The sequence below is a fragment of the Mandrillus leucophaeus genome, unplaced genomic scaffold, assembly GCF_000951045.1.
Source record: "Mandrillus leucophaeus isolate KB7577 unplaced genomic scaffold, Mleu.le_1.0 Scaffold409, whole genome shotgun sequence".
Classification (NCBI taxonomy): Eukaryota; Metazoa; Chordata; class Mammalia; order Primates; family Cercopithecidae; genus Mandrillus; species Mandrillus leucophaeus.
In genome coordinates, this window is record NW_012104354.1 from 810,697 (window position 1) to 830,598 (window position 19,902).

Consider the following 19,902-nt stretch of genomic DNA (forward strand, 5'->3'; position numbering starts at 1 on the left):
GTATTGTTTTCCTGATTTTATTTAGCTCACTGAGATTCAAGATGAGTGTTCTGAATTCTCTATCAGGTAATGTATAGGTCTTCGTTTATTTGGGGTCAACTGCTAGAACTTTAATTTGTTCCTTTGGTTGTCATGTTTTCTTGGCGTGTGCGTGATCCTTTAAGCCTTGCCTTCTACCTTTGCATTTGAAGAAATAATCACTTCCTCCTGTCTTTACTGACTAGCTTCAGAAGGCAAAGACATTCACCAGTCAGTCTGACTAGAGATTCTGAAGGTCTCTCAGACCTTTTCTATGGATATGCCCACTCCACTCCTCTTGTTCTATCTTGGGAGGGGAAGTCTTAGGATTGTGTGATTTCTTTCAATCTCACAAAGCTAGACTAGGTGCTGAGAACCTCCTTTTATTTTCTCTAGTGCAGTGCCCCAGAGTGTTCAAGGTTGTGTGCCTTCTTCCAATCCAGTAGGAGCCAGTTGCTGATATCTGTGTACTATCTGCCGGGGCCTGCATACACTATCTGCAGGGGAGGGTGGGCTGCTGGCTAGTGGATGGGTACATGGAGTGTTGGGTGTGCCTGTCAGCTAGTTGAGGGGTTCTGCAGCTGAAGTGTCCTGTAGGGCTCATGGGTGAGCCTATGGTGGAGTCTGCAAGCCAGTTAGTAGACTCCACATCTGGCTCTGAAGAATCATGTGTTGGTTGCTATGAGCCTCTGCTTCTTTTCCCTTTTCCTAGCTATTCCTAGACTATTCATCTGTGAAGAGTCCCTCAGTATTCTGGATAGGGAAAAACAGAAGTGAGCCTTTTGGGTGGCACCATGCAAGGCTAGGGAAGCTGGGCACTCACTTGACTCTTACTTTCCTTCCTGGGAGAACTCATGGGCCAACTCTGCTGCCTTGGGGAAGGATGTAGGTAAAGTGAAACTCTGCTTCTTACCCTCTTCAGTGTGTCTATTCTTGAGTTTTTCATTCTACTGGGGTGCTAGAACCTCTTAGCAGATCTCCCAGGCTCCCAAGCGGTATTTGGTATTTCTGCAGGGTTTGAGGGCTGGAACCTACTAATCCACCAACTTGCTGACGTCAGTCAGGGTGCCTTTTATCTGAATAGTATTATTTCACACAAAATGCTATCTCTGAGTTTACTAGCTCAGAGGCAAAATAAAAACAAAACAGTTAAATATATAAGGTAACATTATTAAATCTCACATTTATTCCGTGCACAACTACAATATCTCAAAGCATTATACAGGTTCCTGCTTAATGCCTAGTTCATCAGTGCTTGGAGTAGCTAGTTCCATAAACTTCTGAGGTAAGTAAGAATCTGTCTTATTTTATTATTTAATGACTATATATGCAGATTATAGTAACCATGAAATTTCTAAGGCAAAAAAGATGGCTTCCAAAACAGAAAAAGAAACTTCAAAGATCTATGGAATTAAGCTTTTAATTATGCACATATGCATATACAATTATGTATATCATGTGTTTGCTTTGTAACCATAATCTTTGTCTAGTCAATGACTGCAAAAGTGGTATGTCAGTATATACTTATAGAATTATAGGAAAGAAAAGGTTTCTTCAGAGCTCACTCTATTCTATCCTGTGTTTGCTTGTTTATTTATTTATTATGGATTGACTGACAGGGTCTTGCTCTGTTGCTCAGGCCGGGGTGCAGAGGCATAACCATACCTCACTGTAACCTTGAACTCCTGGCCTCAGGTGATCCTCCCACCTTGGCTATATAGATAATTCTATACACTGCTAGTTTTTAGTGCCACAAAGTGTTATGGTAGGTGATTTCAAAATAGTTTCGCCATGTTATTAATTTCCAGATCCCAGTTTTGTTTCTTTAGTTTTCCATTTATTTCTAGTTTGCTGGACTTCCTCTTAAAACTGTGGGGTTAAGGCAAGGCAGTTCCAAATGTAGTTCCTTATACACAAAGGGAAAGTAAGAACACCAAACACCAAAATCAAAATGTTCTAATAAAAAAGTTTATCTCTTTAAAATGTTGAATAGACAGATTTAATAATTCTTTTTTTAAAAAATTGATTAGCTTCTCATATAATCATTAACCCCAACCTATAGTCCACTGTAAGTATCCTCTTAATTTGTTAAAGCATATTAGTTATTCCATTAATTTCATCTACTTTTCCAATCTATCAATCTGTGATTCCTTTTACCTTTCTCTTATTTTGGGTTTCTTATACCTTGATCAAATGTCCTACTTTTTCTTAGTTTATTCCTCATTTAGGTGGAACACATCCTCCATTAGCCTTTTGAGAAGAGAATGTGTAGATTGTGTATTTTTAAAATCTTTTAGGTTTGAAAATGACTTTTTTATAGTTTCACAATGGGTTCTTAGTTTGGATTGGTATAGAAATCTAAATTATAGGTAATTTTTATTCAGATATTTTAAGAATTGCCCTTTAACTTCCAGAGGTACTATTAAGAAATCCAGTACATTTAACTTTTGTAGTATGTGTCTCAAGTCTGTTTGAGTTGCTGTAAAGGAATACCTGAGGTTGAGTCATTTATTTAAATAAGAGATTTGGCTCATGGTTCTGCAGGCTGTACAAGAAGCATGATGCCAGTATCTGCTTCTTGTAAAATCTTCAGACTGCTTACACTGAGGGCAGAAGGCAAGAGGAGCCCATGAATACACAGTTCACATTGCGAGAGAGAAAGGCCAGCAGTTAGCGGTATGGGGGTGCCCAGGCTCTTTGTTTTTTGTTTGTTTGTTTCTTTCTTTCTTTGAGACAGTCTTACTCTGTTGCCCATGCCGGAGTGCAGTGGCACAATCTCGGCTCATAGCAACCTCCATCTCCCAGGTTCAAGTGATTCTCCTGCCTTAGCCTCCCGAGTAGCTGGGACTGATTACAGGCATGTGCCACCACACTGAGCTAATTTTTGTATTTTTAGTAGAGACGGGGTTTCACTATGTTGGCCAGTCAGGTCTTGAACTCCTGACCTCAGGTGATCCGCCCACCTTGGTCTCCCAAAGTGCTGGGATTACAGATGTGAGCCACTGCACCTGACCCCAGGCTGTTTTTAACCACCACCTCTCACAGGAGCAAACAGAGTAAGGACTAATTATCACAAAGACTGTACCAAACCATTCAGGAGGGAACCACCCCCATGACCCAAACACCTCCCACTAGGCCCTACTTACAACACTGGGGATCAAATTTCTTCTTCCTTTTTGAGACAGTCTCACTCTGTGACCCAGGCTGGTTGCAGTGTTACAAGCTCACTGCAACCTCCATCTCCTGGGTTCAAGTGATTCTCGTGCCTCAGCCACCTGGGGTTACAGGTGTATGCCACCACACCTGGGTAATTTTTGTATTTTTAGTAGAGATGGGGTTTCACCATATTGGCCAGGCTGCTCTTGAACTCCTGGTCTCAAGTGATCTGCCCGGCTCAGCCTCCCAAAGTGCTGGGATTACAGACGTGAGTCACCGTGCCCAGCTGGGATCAAATTTCAATATGAGACTTGGAGGGGTCAAAAAAACATCTAGAGAAAGAGCTCCAGAAATCTGCATGGGGTTCCTTTAAGCATTTTATATTAATAACAATCTGACATACTCAATATCCATGTTATTAGCATTGACACATTACATAGTTACATTGATCATGTAGATCTAGACCAACCACTGTGAAAAAAACAAGGTGCAGCTAATAATAAAAAAGATGACTTTTTAATGAGGTAAAAAAATAATGATGAAATATCATACTAACTATGCATGTATATGTGCCAGCTGCTGTTTTAATTGCTATCTATGTCTTAATTCAGTGCATATACACAATACATCCTTAAGATGTAGGTATTACCTACATTTTTACAAGTTATATAATTTATCCCAGTAGAATCAGAATTGTAGTCCAAACAGTGTGGCTCCAAGAGTCTACAGTCTTAACTATAATGCTGTATGTAATTCCTTGCACTAAGTAGACGGTAGTAATGTTTTGTTATATTGTTATTAAATGCCCTTTCTTGACCAAATAAAAAATTGCTAAACCTATCTTGGCTTCCCAATTTAAAAATTTATTGGCTGATGAAATCTAAAAGCCTGGAAATCAACAATTTATAGGGCCAGTAAAGAACAAAAAAATGAAAATTTGAGAAGTAACTGATGGAGCAAGGTCTTAAAGGGATTCAGCTCTAGAATACAGGGAGCAGTTAGATTTGGAGAACAGAACAAAAGCTAAGTATAGAAGGGATTATGACCAAGTAGAGATGATGGTGAAAAAAGCTTCTCTGGTAACTAAAAATCAAGGTCATCTGAGTTCAAAATAAGCCTGGTAATGTTAATAGAAGACATAATTATTAATGTAGAATAGTGAAGATTTGAACAACTTTTGTGAGGAATGAGAAAAATAAATAAATCCAGGAATGGGCTAACAGAATAGAAAAAGAGAGAATTTCAAAACTAAATCAATGTTTAGTGGCAGTAAAAATGTACCAGAATGTGAGATTTTGGTCAGAGGTAAAATTTCTGAATTTAGGGTCTCAAAGCCAGAGTAAAGGGTCATTCATTGATGGTAAAGATGATAATGATAATAACCATTCATTGAGTATATTACAAAATTAATTGTATCTAGTCATAACCACTGGTATCACCATATCACAGAGAAGAAAACTGAGGCCCTAATTAATTTTCAGTAAAAAGTTAAGTTTTTCATACAACTTGACAAGAGGACTCAAATTCACAGAGTAGTAAAAGGGTCAGACATTCTCAATGCAATTTGAAGAAAACAGGTGGGGAAGCTTATCTTGCTAGATATTAACACTTATATAGTTGTAGTAATTATGACAGTATGGTATTGTTATAGAGGTTATACAAATACAGCAATGGAAGAGAATAAGCAACCCAGGGATGTTTAGAAACCTGATTTGAGATAAGTGACATTACAAACCACAAAAACAAGTTTAACTCTTCAATAAATGGTGCCAGAACAATTAGCTGTTTGTATGTAAAATAATAACAAATGAGAGTAGACCCCTTTCTCAAGCACAAAAAGTAAATACTGGGTAGAGTAAAGCCCTAATATGAAGACTATAAGTTTAAAAGTTTTAGCAAAAACACAGATGAATACGTTGTGATTTAGGGGTAGAAAAAGATTTCTTAAACAAGACTCCCAGAACACAAATTATAAAGAAAGAGACGAATAAATTTGGCTACACCCAAACAAATTTCAGTATTAAAAAAAGACATACATGGCCAGGCACAGTGGCTCACGCCTGTAATCCCAGCACTTTGGGAGGCAGAGGCAGGTGGATCATGAGGTCAGGACTTCAAGACCAGCCTGGCCAATATGGTGAAACCTCATCTCTACTGAAAATACAAAAATTAGTCAGGTGTTGTGGCGGGCACCTGTAGTCCCAGCTACACCAAAGGCTGAGGCAGGAGAATCACTTGAACCTGGGAGGTGGAGGTTGCAGTGAGCTGAGATCACGCCACTGCACTCCAGCCTAGGCAACAGAGACTGTCTAAAAAAAAAAAAAAAAAAAAAAAGATATTCACTAGAAGATAAGCAACAGGAAAAGATAAGCAACGAATGTAACCAACAAGGTAATATTTTCCAGAAAACATGTACCAGTGAAACTGATGAACAAACCAGTAGCACAGTGGGCAAAGATGTCAAGAGAAGTCTAGTAGGCATTTGGAATTAGACTCCTAGAATTGAGATTGCCTAAAGAAATCTGGGCTGGAAATAGAGATTTGGGCTATATCAACTTAATGATCATATTTGAATTTGGGGCACTGGATGACCTAATGGGATAAAAGCACGAAAGAAATAAAAGTCTTGGGCCTAGCTAGGACAGGCAGAGGATTAGTGATCCTCACTCAAGTGCTTGAGAGTAAATAATGACTCCTTTAACTGTATTTACATATTTACTTTATCTTGACTTTTCTGACCACAGTTTATGTCTTTTAAAGATGGAGTCTAAAAACACTATCTCATAAGGTGATCAGATAAGCCTATTACTTCTATTTAGAGCAATGTTATCTTTAGACCATGTTTCATGTGCAGCCAAGAAGGCAGGATTGTGGAAATTAAATACAAATATAAATGAAAACAGGAGTTAAATTTTAAGTAAAGGGAATTTAAGAAAATATTCCTTTTAAGTGGATAAGATTTTTTAAATTGGTGGAGTTAGGAATTATCTCCTTTTATACATTTGCATAGCTCATGTAATGCATCAGAATACCTAATATATGATCCACACCTGTTCTCTGAATTTCAAGGCCTCCCAAAAAAGTTTTATCCGTATAGACTTGCATTCACTACATTTTTTCTACTTGAAAATAACAAACCAGCTATTCAAATAAACTGCTAAGAGGAAGGAAGCCAGCCATAAAAAATTACGTACTGTAAAATTACTTCTATGTGAGGGTCAAAAACATGCACAGCAATACAGAATAATAGTAATGGTGGTCGATGTGGTTAGAAGGGGCACTTTTTAAAAACGCCTCTGTTGAACATTCTATGTATTGATGTGGATGTTGGTTACCTGGAACTGTACATTTGGCACTTGAGCATTTTACTATGTTATACCATTGAGGTATGTATTTTTTAATTCTTTAAAGAAAAACTGCTTGGAAGTCTTATTCTTAACGCACAACAATCACAAACATTAAAATTATACAGTCCAGAGAATGTAAAGTTGCTTTAAAAAATTCCTTTTCTCAGTTTAAAATACCAAGGGGAAAAATGAAAACACAGCATGTCTTGCCCTTGTCAAGATGACAGATCCTCTAAGAGAAGAAACGAATAGGTAATGGCCTTTTCCAAGATTTTCTTCCCCTAATGCACCCCACTTCCAACCTACCCCTACCTCAACTAGGGTATCCAGTTGTACCCAAAGGTGCTTCTACATTAGATCCACAGAGATTAAAGATAACAGCTAACAGAATAGTCCAGAGGACAAGGATATTCAAGTTCCATCATCTTCAGGATAAAAAAGCTCCAGGGTTTACCCCCAAACTTAAAGCTCTCTAAAGGAAATCCATCAACCTTTTAAACATCACTTTGTATATATCATGTTCTGTACTGCTCTAGCTCAAAAACATGAACATGTATCTAAACATCTTTGTAGCATTTCCATTGTAAATTTTACTTTAACAATTTTGAACATGTTATAATGATAGAAAATTATTTAATCTAGATTTCGGTCAACTCTATTACTGACAGTTATTCTTTTTTAGTGAAGGACAATCACAAACACTAAATTTATACAGTCCAGAGACTAAAAGATTGCTTTAAAAAATTTCTTCCTTTTCTCACTATAAAATAAAAATACCAAGGGGAAAAATAAAAAGTATTTATTATAACTGGCTGTTACATTGTCATACACAATGAAACACTGGACCATGAGCAGTTCGTTATTACATGTTGTTAGTTAAGTGTAGAACTGTAAATAATGAGGCACGTTATTAAGATACCACAAACATTATCCAATCAGCAAGTGCACGACTTCGGACATTTTGACTTCAGCCAAAATATGAAACAAAGTCATAGAAAGAAAGTTATTTCAAGGGACTGAAATTTTCTTCTCCTACCCTTCAAATCTTTTAGAGATATTAATAAAAACAACTATCCAGCCTGGGTGGATATAATGGGACTCCATCTACATACACACAAAATTTTTAAAAATTAGTTGGGTGTGGTAGCACACACCTGCAGACCCAGCTACTTGGAAGGCTGAGGCAGAAGGATCCTTTAAGCAGGAGTTAGAGGCTGCAATGAGCTATGATCTCACCACTGCACTACAGCGTGGGCGATAGAGCGCGACCTTGTAACAACAACAAAAAAATTAAAACCTTCAGGAATACTTTAGATCAAGCTTGCCCAACAGGATGGCTTTGAATGCCACTCAGTGCAAATTTGTAAACTTTCTTAAAACATTGAGATTCTTTTTTAAAAGCTCATTAGCTACTATTAGTGTTAGTGTATTTTATGTGTGGCCCAAGACAATTCTTCTTCTTCCAGTGTGGCCTAGGGAAGCCATAACGTTGGACCCCCTGCTCTAGACTTTAGCAGAAGCCTTGCAACATAAAGAAAACAGTACATGGGACTTTAGACTCTTTGTTTTGTTTTTCTTTTTTGAGACGGAGTCTTACTCTGTCGCTCAGGCTAGAGTGCAGTGGCACATTCTCGGCTCACTGCAACCTCCGCCTCCCTGGTTCAAGCGATTCTCCTGCCTCAGCCTCCCAAGTAGCTGTGACAGGCACCCGCCACCGCGCCCGGCTAATTTTTGTATTTTTAGTAGAGACGGGGTGTCACCATCTTGGCCTGGCTGGCCTCGAACTCCTGACCTCGTGATCCACCCACCTCGGCCTCCCAAAGTGCTGGGATTACAGGCGTGAGTCACCACGCCCGATCGGCTTTAGATTCTTTTACCACTTTCCCTAAGGGAAAGGAAGTGAAAATATCTAAGGAAGGACTACTACGAATCTTCTCTGAGTGGCAAAAACCAGAAAAGGTTTTGGAGCCAGGACTGCAGTTAAGTTGCCAAGGGGCAGAGATGTAAGCAGTTCCTGGTTTAGTTAAAATATTTTAATTTTTATTTTTTTAAGCCTGGCTTTTGGGGTGAAAGAGTAAACTTAGGCACAGGGGTCTGGGTAGGGCGAGGATACTCATGGACGAGTATGCAACCCTAGGGCCACAGAACCCAAACTGTAGGGGAAGAGGCGGGGCGAGAGGGGACGAAGTGGAGACAGCAAGAGACTCACTTTTGAAAGGCACTTTCCGGTTAGAAAGCACTCTCACATGCTTAACTCATCGTACACAGTATCCTTCCTGCGGGTCTCCAGCACCTACAGACGTTAAAGGCCCAACAGGGTGGCCACCTTCATACAAGATTGCGAGGAGGGCCTAGCTACCCGCCGGTTCCCGCGGCTCGGCAGTCCGCTGCGAGCGTACGTCACTCGCCCTCCGCCAATCGGCGCCCGGCAGGTCACCTCTCCTCCCAGGGCCCGCCGCCCCGCCCGCCGCCCAGGCCCAGGCCGCGAGTGCCCGCCGGCCGCTTCCGCTCTCGGCGCAGGCGCTGCAGCTTGGCCAGAACGGAGGGGGCTCAGGAGAGGAGTGGACGCCGCTGGCCAGGATGGTGCTGGAGAGCGTGGCCCGCATCGTGAAGGTGCAGCTCCCCGCATATCTGAAGCGGCTCCCAGTTCCTGAAAGCATTACCGGGTTCGCTAGGCTCACAGGTAATCCTCCCCGATCAGCCAGTCCCCATCCTTGCACGCTCGCCAAGCGGGGGAAGGAGGCGTAAAAATCCTAGGGCCAAGGGGCGGAACGGAGTTCGGCGCCTGGCACGTGATCCCCGCGCGCAGAGGAAGGTGGGCGCGCGCAGGCGCAGCTGTCTGGGGAACGCCTGTGAGGCTGCCTCCAGGTGCTTGAAGTGCCAGAGTCTTTTGTCCTCGGAGTTGTCTCCGGTGTCATTCCGTGGCAAGATACCAGGTTTTTGCAGAGAAGGTGCTAGAAGGTGCTGAGTTGGGAGCAGGCCAGTCTCTTTCATCTCCTGCCCTGCTCATCGCTCTCTGTAGCGTACTTGTTTATTTTAAAGCGAGATAAGTCGTCGTTATCTAAGGCCTCATGTAACAGGCAGCCCCAGCTATCGGTTGGGTTGTAGCCTCAGCGTGTGGGTTGGGTGGGAGTGTGTGGGAGAGAAATGTAGACTTACACGTAACACGTATATGACCGTTTTATTTAATTACGAAATTAGGAGATAACCTCCATTCCCTCAGGTTAGAATTGACCTATCATGGGGGTATTTGAGGTCACCTCCGTTTCTAGGTCCCGGGGCCTGCTGAGGGAACTTAAGTTGGAAGAAAGGTACCTTACCCAAGAAAGTATTCGGAGGCCAGTATGGGGGTGAAATCTTAGAAAATGAATTTTAGTGAATATATGTAACGTTCTATACTTAAGGGCCCTCACTTAACCCACAGAACTCATGAGGATTTCACATCTAAAGGATGAAAATCTCCAGAATGCAGTCAGCACTCGGGAGATGGTGTTGAGTTACAAGCATTTCATTGTTAAAAGGGATATTTCTAAACGGAACTCAGACCGATGGTGAAGACATCAACAAGTATTGAACTCCTGTGTCCTAGGTTATCAGGGAGTGCAAACATTAATTAAGATAATTCTGAGGTAAATAGGGTTGCTTCGCCGCGAACGTTCTAAAGATCCATAGTACCTGACCTAAAATACAGCAATCGCACCGCTGTCTGGTAGAAGAAAAATAAGATTTGTGTAGACTAAAATATAGAACTGATACCAAATTAACCAAATTAGTGAAGGTTATTGGGAGGTGAATTTCAGTCTAAGGAAGCTTTTTTTTTTTAATTAAAGAATGCTTTCCCCAAACAAATGTGGTGCTTTGGTAATAGCCCCTCTCAAAGATGAAGAAAACAAACAAAAAGACTCTGGTGGTGGGTGGTCGATAGATTTAGAAGGGATAAACTAGATGACAAATTCTCTTCCAAATCTAGAGATCAATAGAATTATGCTCAGACAGCCGCTCTGTTGAGTGGATTGTGAGATTTTAATATTTTTTAAATATTAAGAGTTTTAGTAGAAAATATGCAATTGAATAGAAAGCATGGCAACAATAAACATTAAAAAGGAACATCTAAACATCAGAAGCAATGCAAAAGTAAAATAAAATGAAAAACGTTTCACATCAAGTGTTTATAAACATCAAAATCTTTTGATCCTACCAGTTTACTCTGACAGAATTGCAGCAATTCCATACAATTTTGACTTTCCCCACTTCTTTTACTTAAGTAACTTACATATTTTAATGTAATCCTCATTTTTTCCCTGACAACTAAATGCTGATTTTAATTTTAACGTCACAATGGGCCTAACTATTCATTCCCTTACAACTGGAAATTAGAAATGTTTCTATTTTTTAAAATTCACTATGTAATAGTTCATTGGCAAGTAAGCAAATACCAGTTGTCATATTTCTCCCTTTTGGATGTCTTCACTTAAATAGCAATACCAGGCCAAAACGGTATTGACCTGGTTTTTGTGACATTTGTACCCTTTTGTCAACTTACCTTCTTACTAATTTGCATAAGTTAACTGTTGAGTTTTTAACGGTCAAGAAAGGAAAACGTCCAGTGAATTACGTATATTTTTTCCAGATGGTGGCTGCATTTATATTAGTTTCAATTTTCTGTAAATCAAGTATAATTGAAGAAAATTAGAAAGTATGAAACTAGATTTAATGGCTAGATTTTAGAAGTGTGCTTTCTTTTCTCGAGGATCCCTAGTGTCAACAAATATTTAATTCCTATTAAAGACATTAAGAAAACTCAACCAAAACTTTTTCCCTCTTAAATCAAGAATATATAGTAACTTCCTCTTTAAAGTTGTTAAATATTTAATATGAAGACTGATTCTCAGAAATAATGACCATTCTGAGAAGTATTTTAATAACATACATTTAACTTAAGTCCCATTACAATGTGGCTATAGGTAATAGTTCTCATTTTATTGCTGGTTTGTTTAGGAAACATGAACATACCTGTAATAACTGGTTTATGAAAAAAGAGATAGCCCTTTTTGGATTGGACGAAACAATTGCAGGGTTTATTTTGGAGTATTATAGAAGAAAAATTTCAGTGGCTACTTTCGACTCTTGGTCTCCCATTCTGAATAGATTGTAGTAGTTAATGACATTTGGCTTTCTTAAATGAGTTACATGTAGAATCCATAATGTAGACTTTTGTTAAAATAAAAACCTGGAAGACAACTTTTTAGCAATTGTTTAAAGTGTCTAGGAGACCAAAAAATATTTCCATTTTCTTTTATGAAAATTGGAGCAAAAAACAGTAGAGTTCACATTATTATTGCCTACATTTCCTTCCCTGTTGAAATTAGCTTTTTTTTTTTTTTTTAAGCAATTGACTCTTTTATGATGACTCTGCATTCTTAGAAAACACATGGAGATCTTTAATGACCATATACTAGTTAAGTACAGGCAATTCTTACCTATCAGAAACAACTTATCTATCTTTGTTTGTCACATTTTCAAGAGTGAGGCGTTCAAGATAAATTATTGTGAGTATCTAATTTATGTTTAATTTAGGTTTTTGTTTTGTTTTGTTTTTTGAGAGGGAGTCTCTGTTGCCAGGCTGGAGTGCAGTGTCAGCTCACTGCAACCTCTGCCTCCTGGGTTCAAGCAATTCTTATGCCTCAGCCTCCTGAGTAGCTGGGACTACAGGCGTGTGCCACCATGCCTGGCTAATTTTTTGTATTTTTAGTAGAGATGGAGTTTTACCATGTTGGCCAGTCTCGTCTTGAAACTCCTGACCTCAGGTGATCTGCCTGCCTCGCCCGCCCAAAGTGCTGAGATTACAGGTGTGAGCCACTGCGCCCAGCCCTACCTTAGGTTTTAAGTGGTAATAGTAAAGCCATGCATTAAATGTATTTTATCTTTTCAATAGTTAATAAATAGAAATAATTTCTGTGTTTAGCTACAAATGATAAATGAGAAAATACGTTATAAAATAACCAGCAACCAAGCTGCCAGTGTTATTTTTATGGTATCATAAGATGATATGGCTATATTATATGTAGATGTTTGAAAATTTGAAATGGAAAATTTCTGTTCTAGTTCTATGGAATGTAATTCCTCATTGAGATCTGAGTTTGTCTATGGGTACATTAAAAAAATGTTTTAATAATAGTATTTATATGTCTTGAATAGGTGTTATAGCTAGCCTGTATCATTATATATAATAAAAGGTTAAACCTAATTCTGTTTCCCGAAGGAGATACTTCGTTTTAACCGTGTCTAAACTTTCAGAAAATTTATGTTAAAATTGCTAGCTACCATATTAGTCCGTTTTCATACTGCTATAAAGAACTGTGCAAGAATGGATAATTTATAAATGAAAGACATTTAATCCACTCACAGTTCAGCATGGTTGGGGAGACCTCAGTAAACATACAATCATGGAGGAAGGTGAAGGGAAAACAAGGCATTTTCTTCACATCATGGCAGGAAGAAGTAGTGCCGAGCAAAGGAGGAAGAGCCCCTTATAAAACCATCAGATCTCATGAGAACTCACTTAGTATCACAAGAACAGCATGGGGGAAACCACACCCATAATCCAATTACCTCCACCTGGTCTTTCCCTTGACACGTGGGGATTATAATTCAAAATGAGATTTCAGTGGGGACACAAAGCCTAACCAAATTAGCTATTCAAGTTGCTTTGAAATTTTCTTTTCTGACTAGATTTTGGCTTTCTTTTTTGAAAAAGGGTTTCACTCTGTTGCCTAGGCTGGAGTGAAGGTGGCATGATCTCGACCCACTCACTGCAGCCTCGACTTTGCAAGCTCAAGCGATCCTCCCACCTCAGCCTCTTGAGTAGCTGGTACTACAAGTGCATGCCACCACATCTGCCTCATTTTTTTGTATCTGTTTTTAGAGGCGAGGTTTTGCCATGTTGCCCAGGCTGGTCTTGAACTCTTGAGCTCAAGCTATCCACCCACCTCAGCCTCCCAAAGTGCTGGAATTACAGGTGTGAGCCACTGCGTGTGGCCTAGATTTTGTTTCTCTGTTGGTGCTGGTTCTTTCATTCTTCCTTTTTGGTCCTGTTATTTATCTTAATAGTGGGATACGTGGACGGCTGAGGCAAGATAATTGCTTGAGTCGTGGCACTGCATTCTAGCCTAGGTGGCAGAGCGAAACCATCTCTTAGAAAAAACTGGATAGCATTAGGAGATATAACTAATGTAAATAACAAGTTAATGGGTGCAGCACACCAACATGGCAGATGTATACATATGTAACAAACCTGCACATTGTGCACATGTACCCTAGAACTTAAAGTATAATAATAAAATTTTTTTTTATATGGGACCCAAAAGTCATTATGAATATTAGGTCCTTGCTCAGTATTGAGCTTGTTAAGAAGATGAACAACTCATATTTAAAAACTGGCAAAACAGGCCAGGTACAGTGGCTCATGCCTTTAATCCCACCACTTTGGGAAACTGAGGCGGGCAGATCACTTGAGGTTGGGAATTCGAGACTAGCCTGGTCAACATGGTGAAACCCCATCTCTACTAAAAATACAAAAATTAGCTGGGTGTGATAGTGCACACTTGTATTCTCAGCTTCTCAGGAGGCCAAGGCAGGAGAATCATTTGAACCCAGGAGGCGAGGTCGCAGTGAGCTGAGATTGTGCCACTGCTCTCCAGCCTGGGTAACAGAGTGAAACTCTGTCTTCAAAAAAAGAAAAAAAAAATTGGCAAAACGGAAAAAAGAACAAAATCTTATCCTTTGCAGCAATATGGATGCAGCTGGAGACCATTATCCTAAGGAGATTAACAGAGAAATAGAAAACCAAATAACACTTACTCTTATAACTGGGAGCTAAACATTGAGTATTCATGGACATGAAGATGGCAATAGTAGACACTGGGAACTGCTAAAGGGGAGGAAAGCAGGAGGCCAGGGTTGAAACTATTGGGTACTATGCTCGCTACCTAGGTGAGAGGATCAGTCATACCCCCAACCTCAGCATCACACAATATACTCGTGACAAACCTGCACGTTTACCCCCTCAACCTAAAATAAAAGTCGAAATTATATTAAAATATTTTAAAAAGGAAATTTGGGCACACGCAAAGGGAGAACACCATGTGAAGATGGAGGCAGCGATTGGGGTGATAGGCCTACAAGCTAAGGGACACCACAGCTTCTCTCTCAGATCCTCCAGAAGGAACCAGCTATGCTGACACCTTGATTTTTGACTTGTCGCCACTAGAACTGTGAGTGAATACGTTTCTGTTGTTTTAAGCTAAAAAAGAAAACGAAAATGCAAGCACAAACACATTGTTCTCTGCAGTTTAGGGAATCCTAGTAGAGACTACTGCTCACATTTATTCTCTCTTCTCTGCTTTAATGCCACTGCCTTAGTTTTATCTCAAAAACTGTTTTCTTCCAGACTATTTCCATGCATTCCCAACAGGTTGTCTAGCCTTGTCTTCTTCCACTAGCCCTCTCCGCTATTCCTGTGGCTCTCTAATCCATCTTCCATCTGATATCAGAGTGACTTCATGGGTGAACAATTTCCTAGTTAGGTTAATATTCATATATTTCAGTGGTTTCCTGTTATGCACAGGGTAGATTCCTACTTACCTGTTGAATATCAGAGCTTGTCATCATATGGCACCTGTTTAGTTCTACAGTTCCCTTTCATTAAATTCTGGCAGTACTGTGGTGCTTAGTTTCCCAGACACTTAATGTATGTCATATCTCTGTACCTTTGCCTATGCAGCTTGCTCTGCATGGAATGAAGCTCCTCCTCCCATATTCCCATGAACTTCTGTACTCTTCATCTTTCAGAAACCTATTTAAGTATCAAAACCTGTACAGTTTTTGCTCATCCCAGTAAAGAGTGAATAACTTTTACCTCTGCGTTGCTTCTGTATGATTGCTCATACTACACAGTACTATAATCGTTTTTTATAGGTCCGTATTCCATTTTAAATGGCAAGCTCCTTTCTGATAGGGACTGTGTTTTATAATTTTTGTATCTTCAGTATGTGTCCCATTACTTGACACATGAGAGTGAGGTATTACAATTTTAGAAAGTGCTGAAAGTTTTTTTCTTAAATATTTTAAGTAGTCTTCCTGTATTTTAACTTATACTGTTATTATTCATAAGCCATGAACAAAGGCAAATAAGTCCAGACCTTGTAGGAATTATCTCAAATGCCAGTTTATTGGAGTACAAACTCAGGCTAAAACTTACTGAAGTCTTGGTTTATGTAAGTCTCTGTTAAAGGGTAGGGAGTTAGGAATTTTTTGTTTAGTTGGGGAGGAGACAAATATTTACCTAATTATATAGTTTTAAGGCAGAATGCATAAATAGTTTGATTTGTGTTCTGTAGTTTTTACTGAGTGGGTTCCTACTTCATTCATTTCTCCCAACAATCCTATGAAGTTAGGAGACTCTTACTTTTCTCTGTGCCTTGAAAATTCTGTTCTCAAGTGCTTGAGCTCCTGGCTTCTCATTCTTTAGGTCTCTGCTTAAAGGTTCTTTTTTCAGAAATCTTCCCTGACCCCTTACCTAAAATTGCAGCCAACCTACTGCTTTGCCTCAGGTTAGTTTTTCTCTTATGTCATCCTTTATTTCCTTTATAACAGTTACTACAGTCTGTGATCATCTTGTTTATTCACTTGTTTATTGTCTCTCTCCTCTGAAATATATACCCTATGAGAGAAGGGACCTTATCTAACTATTAGCTGGTATCCCCACATAGTGCAGTTTGTGGAGTGTGGTGGGTACTAAGTAAATACTGTTGAGCAAATGAACTTACATTTGTTATTCCTGCTTTACAGACAAAGGAAACCTGGTTCCAAGTATATGAAAATCTGAATTTACACCACAGATAAACTGAATTAGTTGTTTACTGAAGTCCTATTCTGTGCAAATTACTAAGCACTGGTTACATAGAGATAAATAAGACAGCTACTGTATTTGCAGTTAGCACAGTATCTCTACATAGTAGGTGTATTAGTCTGTTTTCACACTGCTATAAAGATACTACTCAAGAGGCCAGGTGTTGTGGCTCACACCTGTAATCCCAGCACTTTGAGAGGCCGAGGTAGGCAGATCACGAGGTCAGGAGATCAAGACCATCCTGGTCAACATGGTGAAACCCCGTCTGTACTAAAAATACAAAAAAATTAGCTGGGTGTGGTGGTGCACACCTGTGATCCCAGCTACTCAGGAGGCTGAGGCAGGAGAATCACTTGAACCCATGAGGCAGAGATTGCAGTGAGCTAAGATCACGCCACTGCACTCCAGCCTGGTGACAGAGTGAGACTCCATCTGAAAAAAAAAAAAAAAAAAGATAATAACCAAGAGTGGGTAATTTATAAAGGAAAGAGTTTTAGTTGACTCACAGTTCTGCATGGGTAGGTAGGCCTTAGGAAACTTACAGTCATGGTGGAAGGGAATGCAGACACCTTCTTCACAAGGCAGCTGGATAGAGAAGAGTGAGGAGTGAAAAGACAAGAGCTCCTTATAAAACCAGATCTCATGCGAACAGCATGGAGAAACCACCCCCATGATCCAATCACCTCTCACCAGTTTCCTCCCTCAACATGTGGAAATTATGGGGATTATAAGAGGTGAGATTTCGGTGGGGACACAGAGCCAAGCCATATTATTCCATCCCTGGCCCCTCCCAAATTTCACATCCATTTTGCATTTCAAAACCAATCATGCCTTCCTGACAGTCCTCCAGAGTCTTAATTCATTTCATCATTAACTCAAAAGTTCACAATACAAAGCCTCATCTGAAACAAGGCAAGTCCCTTCCACCTATGAGCCAGTAAAATAAAACACAAGTTAATTCATTTTAAGATACAATGACAGTACAGGCATTGGGTAAAAACACGTATTCCAAATGGGCGAAATTGGCCAAAACAAAGAGGCCACAGGACCCATGCAAGTCTGAAATCCAGTGGGGTAGTCATTAAATCATAAAGTTCCAAAATGTTCTCCCTTGACCCCGTGTCACATCTGGAGCACACTGATGCCAGGGTAGGCTCCCATGGCCTTGGGCAGCTCCTTCATGGGCTGGCATTGAATGCCTGCAGCTTTTCTGGATGCATGGGGCAAGCTGTTGTTAGATCTACCATTCTGGGGTCTGGAGCAGGTAGCTGCCTTCTCACAGGTCCACTAGGCAGTGACCCAGTGGGGACTATGTGTGAGGGCTCCAACCCCACATTTCCCCTTTGCACTGCCCTAGCAGAGGTTCTCCATGAAGGCTCCATCCCTGCAGTAGACTTCTGCCTGGACATCCAGGTGTTTTCATACATCCTTTGAAATCTAGGGTGAAGTTCCCAAACCTCAATTCTAGACTTCTATGCACCCGCAGGCCCAACACCACATGGAAGTCACCAAGGCTTGGGGCTTGCACCCTCTGAAGCAATGGCCCAAGCTGTATGTTGGCCTCTTTTAGCCATGGCTGGGACACAGGGCATCAAGTCCCACTACTGCACAAAGCAGCAAAGCCCTGGGCCAGACCCACAAAACCATTTTTTCCTTCTAGGCCTCTGGGCCTGTTAAGGAAGGGCCTGATGTGAAGACCTCTGACATGCCCTGGAGACATTTTCCCCATTGTCTTGGTAATTAATGTTTGGCTCCTTGTAACTTACGCAGATTTCTGTAGCCAGCTTGAATTTCTCCCCACAAAATGGGTTTTTCTTTTTTTTTTTTTTTTTGGCAGGGGAGGGACAGAGTCTCCCACTGTCACCCAGGCTGCAATGCAGTGACACGATCTCAGCTCGCTGCAGCCTCCGCCTCCTGGGTTCAGGTGATTCTCCTGCCTCAGCCTCCCGAGTAGGTGGGACTACAGGCACATTTTGTATTTTTAGTAGAGATGGGGTTTTACCATGTTGGCCAGGATGGTCTCGATCTTTTGACCTCATGATTCACCCTCTCAGCCTTCCAAAATGCTGGGATTGCAGGCGTGAGCCACCAGCACCCAGCTGCGTTTTTCTTTTCTATTGCATTGTCAGGCTGCAAATTTTCCAAACTTTTATGCTCTGCTTCCCTTTAAACCTAAGTTCCTATTTCAGATCATCTCTCTCTCAAGTTAAAGGTTTCATAACTCTCTTGGGCAGGCACAAAATGCCACCAGTCTGTTTGCTAAAGCATAGCAAGAGTGACCTTTGTTCCATTTCCCAATAAGTTCCTCATCTCCATCTGAGACGACGTCCTTGATGCTATTGTGCATATCACTAGCAGCATTTTGGTCAAAACCATTCAACAAATCTCTAGGAAGTTCCAAACTTCCCACATGTTACTGTCTTCTGAGCACTCCAAAGTGTTCCAACCTCTGCCAGTTACCCAGTTCCAAAATTGCTTCCACATTTTCAGGGTGTCTTGATAGCAGTACGAACTCTCTGTTGCAGCAATTTACTGTATTTTCACACTGCTATAAAATAAATAAAAACATAAAAATACTACCCCAAACTGGGTAATTTATAAAAGAAATAAGTTTAATTGACTCACAGTTACGCATGACTAGGGAGACCTCAGGAAAGTTACAATTATGGTGGAAGGGGCACCTTCTTCACAAGGAGGCAGGAGAGAAGAGTGAAGAGCAAAGCAGGAAGAGCCCATTTTAAAACCAGATCTCATGAGAACTCACCATCAGGAAAAAAGCATGGCGGAGATTGCCTTGATTATCTAATCACCACCCACCAGGTTCCTCCCTTGATGTGGGGATTATGGGGATTACAATTTGAGATGAGATTTGGAAGGGGACACAGAGCCAAACCATATTAGTAGATACTTAATAATTATATAGTAAATATTTAATTTTATAGTAATAATTATATAGTAAAAAACTGTTTAACGAGAAATTGATTTCTTCTTTCAGAAAATGTTTAGTAAGCACTTAATAAAAATCAGAAAGGGGGGATTGACTGGAAAGGTACTACAAGAGCAAACTTTCTGGGGCAATGGAAATATATTTTGTCTTAGGTGGTGTTTATAGGTCCATATAGTTCCAAAACTCATCAAACTGAGTGCTTACCAAACACAGAGCTTGGCCAGGTGCCGTGGCTCATGCCTGTAATCTCAGCACTTTGGGAGGCTGAGGCAGGCAGATGGGAGTTTGAGAGTCTGGCCGACATGTGAAACCTCATCTCTACTAAAAATACAAAAATTAGCAGGGCGTTTGGCAGGCGTCTGTAATCCTAGTGATTCGGGAGGCTGAGTCAGGAGAATCGCTTGAACCTGGGAGGCAGAGGTTGCAGTGAGCCAAGATCATGCCACTGCACTCCAGCCTGGACAACAGAGTGAGACTCCATCTCAAAAAAGAAAAACACACACACACACACACACACACACACA

General features: G+C 40.4%; 2 protein-coding genes across 3 annotated transcripts in view; one reads left to right on the forward strand and one right to left on the reverse strand.

Moving 5' to 3' along the window:
- Positions 1-8,909, reverse strand: part of UBE2D3 (ubiquitin-conjugating enzyme E2D 3) — a 72,694-nt gene extending 63,785 nt beyond the window's left edge. The window contains exon 1 of the mRNA XM_011992271.1: positions 8,731-8,909. The gene's annotated coding sequence lies outside the window, so the exon portion shown is untranslated. The remainder of the gene's footprint in view (positions 1-8,730) is intronic.
- A 66-nt stretch (positions 8,910-8,975) lies between these two features.
- CISD2 (CDGSH iron sulfur domain 2) overlaps positions 8,976-19,902 on the forward strand; it is a 20,854-nt gene continuing 9,927 nt past the window's right edge. The window contains exon 1 of one of the 2 annotated variants that reach the window (XM_011992282.1): positions 8,976-9,204. In XM_011992282.1, the coding sequence (XP_011847672.1) occupies positions 9,102-9,204 (103 nt within the window). In that variant the 5' untranslated portion in view covers positions 8,976-9,101. The remainder of the gene's footprint in view (positions 9,205-19,902) is intronic. The other variant, XM_011992281.1, reaches the window with a different exon arrangement.